This window comes from Cyanistes caeruleus, unplaced genomic scaffold (genome assembly GCF_971803275.1).
Source record: "Cyanistes caeruleus unplaced genomic scaffold, bCyaCae1.hap1.1 HAP1_SCAFFOLD_65, whole genome shotgun sequence".
NCBI classification, from domain to species: Eukaryota; Metazoa; Chordata; class Aves; order Passeriformes; family Paridae; genus Cyanistes; species Cyanistes caeruleus.
This window is the reverse complement of record NW_028255884.1, coordinates 4,208,047-4,217,111: the sequence shown is the minus strand read 5'-3', so window position 1 is coordinate 4,217,111 and position 9,065 is coordinate 4,208,047. Positions and strand designations below refer to the sequence as shown.

Genomic DNA, 9,065 nt, shown 5'->3' with positions numbered 1-9,065 from the left:
GCCAACAGAGTAAAAATAATATGCATACAGGGGGAAAGACATGTTGGGAACCACTTAACGTGTGGCTGTAAAAATGACAGCTCCCCATCGAGGCCTTTAGCCTCTGGGGGAGAGCGGTCAGTGAAAGCCTCCTATGGGCTTTTCCTCCAGGGGAGAGTGGCTACAGCATTGGCTGCTTCCTTGGCCCCCACAGTTCCCAGTATCTAGTTAACATCGCATAGTTCTTGGCATCATTCGGGCCCAACAAAGGGTTTACAATAGGAAACAACTGGTCCACTGTACCCTGTAAGGCTCCACTAGCAATTTCTCCCTGCACATGTGCTCTGACCATCTTCATCACCAACTCCTTATCTGTTTTCCTTAGCGCTGTCATCATGAAATCACCTCAGTCTGGGTCTCGGTTCTTGACTATTAACTCCAATCTTTTTGCCACTTTGCTAGGGTTTTCTCTATAATTATGAACTTCTTCCTGCCAGTTATTCAGGTCACCAGTAGAAAAGGGGATCTTCACCCACACAGCTTCTCCTGTGGGACCCACTACTTGCCTTAAGGGGGTGACTAAAGGCAAAGCTTTCTTGGTTTTATTCCTTGTACGTGTTGTCACTGGCATCCCCAAACTTGTCCCCTCACCAGGATTATTCATCTCATTCTCACTTTCATTTAATTGAGGGAGAGGACTGGTTGCTTGAGGGGGAAGGTAGAGCTGGCCTGGAATAACTCGGCTGTGAGTCTTGGACATCTATAACAGTGTCTTCCTCGTGCTTTTTTGCCAGTTTCAAACATCTCTGCCCTAAACTACATGCTGAACAACATCTCTTTATTTTCCACCTGTTATCTCTTTCCAAAGGAAGGACCAAAGTCTCCTGGGGGTCTAAATCAAAGCCATATTCTTTGTGCCACTCAGGTTTATTCTTCAGGGTAAAAAAATGTGTCTGCACATATCACTTGGTCTCATTTGTCTTCTTTTCTTAAAAATAACATCAACTGTAACAGTGGATGATCATTTAAAGTTCCATTAGGCAGTCCATTTTCACCACTTTCTAATTTTTACCAAGCCTACCGTTGGTTACAGTATTTAATCAGATCACTTTGCTTCAAAAAATGACCCTCTGGGATTCCTCCCAAGTCTTTCTAATGTGCTAAAATACATTCTAGTGGACACTTCGTGCCTTGGCCCAGATGTTCCTTGTCTGTGTCACACCTGTGAATTTAGAATGGCCACCAGCCGGGACATGTCCCAAGGAGGCCGTGCCAGATTCTGTGCAAGGCCCCGTGCCCTTCCTGCTGTGGCTGCGTCGGCAGCCCTGGGGGCTCCTTCTGCTGCCCTGAGCCTGCAGAGCAGGGCAGCGTTTGCTGATGGTTTGAGGCGTTCCTAAAGATCCTGTCGGGCTGTCTAAGACACTTTGGGCAAGGGATTCCTTCCAACCTGGGCCACTTTGGGGGGGATGGGGGCAGCCCAAGGGCAGGTGGCAGTGTGTGCAAGGGCCCTTTGTGACACATGGTCACCATGGGATGGAAATGGACAGGGTGTCAGAGAGCCCTTTGTGACACGTGGTGACATAGGAGCTGGCGGTGACAGGGCCATGCCACAGTGCCCAGTGCACGCGACGGGACAGGACGCGGCAGAGCGGTGCTGTGAGGAGCCCCCGCACAGCACACTCGTTTGTGTCGGACCCGGAGCTTTTCTGAGCCGTTATTCCTACAGGTGACCTCGAGGCCAGACCACGGGACTTGCTGACCTGTGGCCTTGCCAAGGCTTCTTTTCTTAAGGTTCTCTCAAGGGCAGACTGTGGGATTTGGTGACCTGGAGCTTTTCTGAGGCATCGCCCATCCCTGCAGTCACTGCCCTTGAAACCAGACCACAATCCTTGACGAGAAGCCTCCTGTCCTTGTGGCAGGAGCCCTCAAGACCCAAGTGCAGGACTTGCTGTCCTGCTGTCTTGCCAGGACTGTCTTGCAGGTGCCTTCCAGGCACGACTGCAGAACTTGCTGACTTGAGCTTTCCCAAGCCATCTCTCCTGCAAGTACCATAAATCCAGTCCCTGCCATGGAGCAGCGACCCCCAAGAGTGCCCAAGCTGGCCTGGGTTGAGGAGGAGGAAGAAGGCGGCCCTGGAGCTGTCCTGGCACAGGAGTCTGAAGAGGTGCAGGAGTTCCAGGCACCACAGGAGGGTGAGTTGCAGAGCTCGGCCTTAGGGCTGGTGCCTGTGTCCAGCTTGGCCCCATCCCATTCCATGCCATGCCATCCCCTGGTGCTGTTCCTATGGAAAGGATGGGAGAGTCCTGAAGAAGATACGGAGCAGCGACCCCCAAGAGTGCCCAAGCTGGCCTGGGTGGAGGAGGAGGAAGAGGAAGAAGGCCCTGGAGCTGCCCCAGGACCAGAGACTGAAGAGGTGCAGCAGTTCCAGCCGCTGGAGGAGGGTGAGTGGCAGAGCTGGGCCACAGGGCTGGTGCCTGCAGTCATCTTGGCCCCATCCCATCCCATTGCATCCCATCTCATCCCATCCCACCCTGTCCTGTGGAGACACACCCATGGACAGGATAAAAGAGGGACTGGTGCTGCCCCCCCAGCAGTGGCTGTGCTCCATCCCCTGAGCCACCCCAGGGCTGTCCCTGCCTGGGGAGTGCAGGGCTGGGCTGTGTTCTCTGGCCTCTCCTGCAGCCCCTCAGCTCTGGCTGCTCTTTGCCAGATGCAGCCATGGACCAGACACAAGAGCAGGAGCCTGCCCGTGGCCGCTTCCGAAGAGCAGCGCAGGTACCTGCAGCCATCCCCACCTGGGCTGGGCCTGCTGGCACTGCTCAGCCCAGCAGTGGAGCTTGGAGCACTCCATGGAACATCCCCGATGTTTCTGTCTCCTGCCCTTCTCCTACAGCTGGTTTGCAACTTCATCAAGAGAATTCGGGAGGAAGGGACCAGTGCCATGGCCACTGGGGTCAGACCATATTCGTACATCTTCAACACCAAGGCCACTGCTGCCCTGCTGGATATGCTTGTAGAGGAGGGTTTTTACAGTCAAAAGCAAGTAAGCAGCCTGTGGCCAGGGTTTGATCCTCCAGGGATCACTTGGCCTCCCAAGCCACACCTGCTGATCACTCTAAGCCTTTGAGGCCATTGCAGCGTGGTGAGAAGGGAAGCACTTCTCTGGGGAAGCTGGGGACATTCCTGACTCCCTCTGGCAGCTTTCAAAGTCTCCCCTTGTGCTTTCTCCAGGTGCCTGCCATGGTGAGGTACATCCACCAGTGGCTCATGGCCAATCAGTTCTCTGAGCACAGGCTGAACAGGACCCTGCTGGATCTGAGCGAGGCACAGCCCACTGACGTGGTCATTGCTCTCCTGCGTGTGGCCCCAACGTGTGACAGGTACGGGGCCCACGTGCCCAGAGGGCTCAGGGCTCCTCAGCCCATCAGCCTGCACAGCCCTGCCCAGGTGTCTGACCAACAGAGACTTCCAGGGCCCTGTGTACCTGGGACCTTTCCCAGCCCTGCTCCATCGGCCCCTGAGCCTGCTGCCATGCCATGGCCCCTCTGGGCCCTGTCCCCACAGGGCTGGGCTGCCTGGGTGCTGCTGCTGGCGAGGGGCAGCAGGCAGAGGCAGAGCTGGCAGCCAGCTCAGCTCCCCATTGCTGCCCAGGCCACGGGGATGTGTCTGAGACCCCCGTGAGACAGAGCTGTCGCCCCACAGAGCTGCTATGACCATGTGGAAGACGATCTTGTGCTCGCCCAGGACAGCGGAGCAGGCATACCTGATAGTCCTCGATGTGCTGGGGAACTGGCCAGAGCACAGCACGTGCACCTCTGATGGAGACAACACGGGTGTCTTTGCCCTGGCTGTGAGTTTCTGCAACTGGCCTTTGCTCACCCCATGGCCAGCTGTGTCTTCAGCAGCTCTGTTTCCTCCTTCCCCCACTGCATCTCCCTGCCTCAGGCACCAGGCTGAAACCTGGCCTACGGGCAGCTTCAGGGGCACCAGGCCTGATGCTCCCCAAGGGTTTCCCCTGACCTCTCCCTGCCACACTCAGGCCCTGACACCCGGACACCTCGGCACTGAGCACTGTCTCTGGGTTCTCTGTCCTCTGCAGGCAACTGTGCTGATGTGGAAGATCCTTCAGATGCCCTGCGTCCCACATGTAGTGACAGTGCATTTCCCCCGCCTCTTTGTGCATCTGCTCTTCCAAGTGTTCTTCAGCACTTTGGAGATGCCAGAGGATCTCAATGCCTTCTGGAAGGGATGCCAGGAGCAACACGGCCTTGCCATCAGCCCCAACAGGTGCTCCATCCCACTCCTCCTGTCCCTGCCATGTCCCCATGGCAGGAGCCAGTGCTCCCAGCGTGACCTGGGCTTTGCTGTGCACACAGCTTTGCAGTGCAGGCCCTGAAGTCCCTGCTCTGCCAAATGCATCGTGAGGAAGTGGTGGTGGAAATGGAACACAAGTGTGGCTGGGACAAGCTGCTCAGTGCTGACACCCACCACTATGCCGTGGGTCTGCTGGCCAGGTGAGACCCCCTTCTTCCCACTGCCTCTGGCATTTGTGCCCCGTGCTGAGGTTGCCCAACACAGTCCCCACTGTTGTGGGCCAGAGGGCCTCGTCACCAAGGGACAGCTAAGGAGACTGGAAAAGGCTGGGAGAGGCGGGTGCCCACAAGGAGTCACCTCCCCAAGGGCCCAGGTCCCCTTGCAGGACAGTGGTCAAAGATCAGAGCTCTGTGAATCAGGCCTGGGAGATGTTTGTCCCCCTGGCTCACAGTCTTGGCTACTTTTTCACCCTGGCAGGGAGATGTCGTCTGCCTCTATCCCCTTGTGTTCCCGCATTGTTCCCTACCTACTCCAGCTGCTCAGCACACAGGAGGCACACTGGGATCTGCCTGCCCTGGCATTCCTTGTGGAGGTGAGCCCCATGGCCAAAACTGCCTCCCTGCAGAGCTGCCTGCCACCTCTCTGCCCCCTCACAGCTGCAGCTGCCTGGGATGGTGCCCATGCCCTGTGTTGGTTCTGGGCTCCTGCCAGCTGGCTCCCCTGTCACTGCCCTGTGCCTTTCAGATCCTGGACTACCTGGACTTGAGCGAACGCAGTGCTAACAGAGTCCTGGAAATCTTCTCAAGGCACCTGAGTAGCGAGAGCAGGGACAAGCGTCACCTGGCACTCAGGGCCCTTTTCAAGTTGATTGATGATCCCTCGATGGTGAGAAGTGGGCAGTGGCTGAAGCAGTGCTGGGGAACGCAGTCACTTGGGCTCGGCTGGGCTTCGGGCACCGAGGCAGCTGCTCCCAGCTCTCCTGCCTCCTGCTTCAGCTGCCTGAGTGCTTTGGGACAGGCCTTTGGCCTCTTGGCCCTGTGGCAGCAGGGTGGCGTTTCACAGACTTGTCTTCCACACAGGCTGAAAAAATGCAGAGCCTGACTGAAAGTCTTGTGGAGCTCCTGTGGGATGCAGATGGAGAGATAGTTAGGAAGGCAATCATGGTGCTCAGCTTTATAGTTTTGGACAAGGACATGCTGATACCCAGCCACATGGCTCTGCAGCTGGCTGAGGCACTCCTGCCACTCTTTGACCATGTAAGACTCTGTGCCCCCAGCCGAGGCCACTGGGTGCTGCCCAGACACTTGGTGCCCTGGGGATTTGCCCACCTGCGCCCTGCTGAGCCCCATGCAGACAGGGCTGAGGTGTTTTTTCCTTCCTTTCATATAGGATAATAGCCAGGTGCAGCTGGTGTCCATATTATTCTTCCGATCGCTAATGACTGTTCTAACGGAAAAGGAAAAAAAGGCCCTGAAGTCACACGTGCACCACAGCCTGCTGCCTCTCTTCTTCCACTGCCATGACGAGAACCAGCAGGTGGCGGAGGTGAGGACTCCCGGGCTGCTGCTGTCACCCGGGCACGGGGCTCGGCTGCCTCCTGCCCTGGCACCTTGCCGGCTGCAGCCTCCTCCAGGCCTTGGCACACAAATGCGGGTCCTGTGTCCTGGCTTGTGGGGCCATCTGCGGGTCTCTGCTGCTCTCCAGGCTTCTTGGGCAACGCTGCTTTGTGCGGCTGAGTTCCTGAAGAGGAGAGATCTGGAAAGACCAGTGAAGAAGAAGAAGCTGTGGATGATCACCGAGTGCCTGGTAAGGACGGCTTGGAAGGCCCAGCCTCAGCCTGGAGAAGCCCCCTGTCTCCGGCGCTCGGTGTGTGGGGCTGGCAGCTGTGCCCCTGCCCAGTGCCGCAGCCGGCCACACGGCTTCTTCTCCAGGCTCCCGTGGCCCCGAGCCGGGTGCCAATGGAGCCCCACACTGGGGCTGCGGGCAGGGGCGGCACCGCGGCTCCCCGGGCAGCAGCCGGCCCTCTGCCCCCTCCAGAGCCCGGCGCCAGCGGCTGCTGGCCGGGCCTCAGGGCTGGGCGGGCACGGGAGGCCGGGGCTGGCCGCAGAGGCAGAGCCCGCACCAACCCTTCCCTCCTGCCTTTCTCTCCAGCTGGGACAGGATGAGAGGCGAGCGGCCGAGCAGCTGCGCCGGGCCCTGCCGTACCTGCAGAGCCCGCAGGAGACCCTGCGAGAGGCGGCCATCAGGTTCATCGGTGAGCCACGAGCCCGGGCTCCCTCCCCGCCCCGCCGCAGCTCGGCCCCGGCCCCGGCTGCTGCCCCGGCAGCGGCACCCGGGCCCGGCGCCCTGGAGCCCCGGCTGCCCTCGGGGCTGCTGCTGCCGGCCTCTGGCAGCCGTGCCCTTGGGCTGAGTCAGGATGCGGCAAGGGCCCGGGCTGAGCCCTGCCGGGGCGGGAGGCCGTGTGGCCACAGGGCTGGCAGCGCCGCTGGCAGGGAGCTGTGCCGCTGGGGCCCTGACAGGCTCTGTGTTCCCAGGGATAGCCGGGCGGCTCCTGAGGGGGCAGAAGGAAGAGATGCAGCTCATTTACAAATGTGAGTGAGGGCAGCGGGCTGTCAGTGGGGCTGGCAGGTGGAGCTGCAAGTCCTGGCCTGGCTGCGGAGGGCTCAGCTCCCCGTGTGGATGAGGGGCGGCGTGAGAAGAGCACACCGAGATTTCAGGGGCACATGGGGCATTCGTGGCCAGCAGCTTCAGGCTGATCCCCTTGGTCCCTGCTCCCTGCTGGCCATGGCAAGAGCCGACTGGGATGGCCCTGGCAGGGGGCTATCCGTGGGCCCTCACAGGTCTGGGATCTGACCGTGCCTCTGTTCGTCTCTCTTCCAGCCCTTGTGAACATGGTGGATGGCAGCAGCCCTGCCATTGTAAACCTGGCAATTCAAACACTGTACATCCTACAGGCAATAGAGAGGGCTCGATATTCCGTCTTTGATAACCTGCAAGATCAGCTACGCAGGGCATGGAGGACAAAGCTTCGTCTGTCGGGCCTAGGCTGGCTGTGCTGCTGGAGCTCTACAGAGAGCTGATCTGGCAGGCTCTGTCTGCTGGGCACCATCTGAGAGAGCAGCGATTTTCCTTTTCTCTAGCATTGTTCCTTTATTTTTTTTTTTCCTTATGTATATAAATATAGCATATTACATAGGCATATAGTTATAATAGGCAGTCTCACAAGACCTTTTTTTTGCTACCCATGGTGTACAGGGCATAGGGGAAGAGAGGTGTCATGAATAAAATCTCTCAAGAAATCCACCCCGGATGAAATACTGTGTTTAGTTATGTACAGTTAATGTTCTTATCCCATTTGTAAACCTTGTACCCCTTGTTTACTCTGATGGTTATTAGTAATGTTAATTACTTACCAGTTTCTGAAGTGTTTTAAAGGTTCTTATGAGACATTCCTGTACCCTTTCCCCTTACTTCCCTGCTACCTTGTAACAGAGCTGCTCCCATGGGGGCTAAATCCAACTAACAAAAGCAACCCATTAGAAAGGTGTGCCACAGAACGAGGCAACTCCCATGGTCCCTGTGCCACACTAGAACAAAGAAACTCCTGGCCAATTTCTTTCAATTACCGTGTGCTGCACAGGCCATGGCCGAGGGGGCTTGGACCCACCCGGAGCTCCTCCCGGAGCTCAGCGGGGGCCGGCAGCGGGGCACAGCTTAGGCGCAGCAAGGTGTGAGCAGCCGTGGTTCGGCCCAGCCTCAGCCGGGGTCCCGCAGCCTCCCGTCCCCACCCGGTCACTGCTGGGGCCAGCCCGGCCCCGCCAGGCCGAGCCTGTGCGATTCAGCCCTTCTGGGACACAGGGCCAGAAAGACTTCAGCCCTGAAGCAGCAGGCTTTGAGTTCAAGCCTTGGGAAGCACTTGCCAAAGGCTTGATGGCAATTCATACGTTCATTAAGTCACCCCACTGAAAGTTATGTTTCTAGAATCTTCCCGTGTCTCTCCCCCGACTGGTTGCAATTCATCACAGTATTTTGCATCTTTCTAACCCCAGTCTGTGTCTGGACCCATGCCCTCAGACTGCGCCCTCACACCTCCCCTAGATATTGTTGTGTCTGCCCCTAGGCCTGGTCTTTGCACTTTGCTCCTGTGCTGCGCAGGCTTTATGGGCCTCATCCCTACTTGATTTTCCTATTCCAGTTGGTTTTGGGGACTCCAGTGAACCCGCTCCTTTAATTTCCTCCTCGGTTGCCCGGGTGTCAGGGGACCCTGAAGCTTTAAGGATTGTTGTGGCCACTGTCAGCACGACTGCAAGGGCCGCAGTGCAGCGGGGCCCGGCCCGACCGGCAGCCGCGTACCTCCTCAAAGGTGGAAGCAGGAGAGAGATTTCCCTGGCTTGCCTGTATGCAAAATGTCAATCTCACAGAGGTGGATCCAGCTTTTTAAATGCTTTAATAGGTAGTCAGTTCCCACAGCTAGCCAGCTCTTGGATTTTGCTTGGCACAGGGGCAGCTCTCGCTTAGCAGCTCCTCTCAGGAAAATCATTTCCATGGGGGGCTTCTTCCCTGCTCACCAAATAGCAATTCATGCAAAAGCAGCACAAACTGTTCTTCCTGTCCTCCTATCTTTGCCAGAGAGTGCCTTTCAAAGGGATAATAATTGGGAGCGAGGGGGTTTACATTTTCCATTGCAAAGGAGCCTCCTGCCTCCCTTAGCAGGCCCCTGTCTTTCAAACGAAGACACACACGGTCTCCTTTTGCGCCTTCACTTGGCCCCA

At 57.5% G+C, this 9,065-nt stretch overlaps 1 protein-coding gene across 1 annotated transcript; it reads left to right on the top strand.

The window, feature by feature from the left end:
• The first annotated feature begins 1,604 nt into the window (after positions 1-1,604).
• Positions 1,605-7,503, top strand: LOC147647238 (maestro heat-like repeat-containing protein family member 7). The gene is made up of 16 exons (XM_086872543.1): positions 1,605-2,171; positions 2,271-2,420; positions 2,690-2,754; positions 2,873-3,022; positions 3,211-3,359; positions 3,682-3,829; positions 4,079-4,266; positions 4,356-4,493; positions 4,771-4,885; positions 5,038-5,178; positions 5,373-5,549; positions 5,683-5,838; positions 5,998-6,099; positions 6,445-6,547; positions 6,828-6,884; positions 7,174-7,503. The coding sequence occupies exons 1-16, from the start codon at positions 2,048-2,050 to the stop codon at positions 7,371-7,373; spliced, it is 2,163 nt and encodes a 720-aa protein (XP_086728669.1). The 5' UTR covers positions 1,605-2,047; the 3' UTR covers positions 7,374-7,503.
• Positions 7,504-9,065: the final 1,562 nt, after the last annotated feature.

Bases quoted from the DNA above. Each gene is read 5' to 3' on its own strand.
- LOC147647238 (XM_086872543.1), top strand. From the start codon at position 2,048: ATGGAGCAGCGACCCCCAAGAGTGCCCAAGCTGGCCTGGGTTGAGGAG. The intron at 2,421-2,689 runs GTGAGTGGCAGA...GCTCTTTGCCAG, and splicing joins GTTCCAGCCGCTGGAGGAGG to ATGCAGCCATGGACCAGACA. The intron at 6,548-6,827 runs GTGAGCCACGAG...CTGTGTTCCCAG, and splicing joins GGCGGCCATCAGGTTCATCG to GGATAGCCGGGCGGCTCCTG.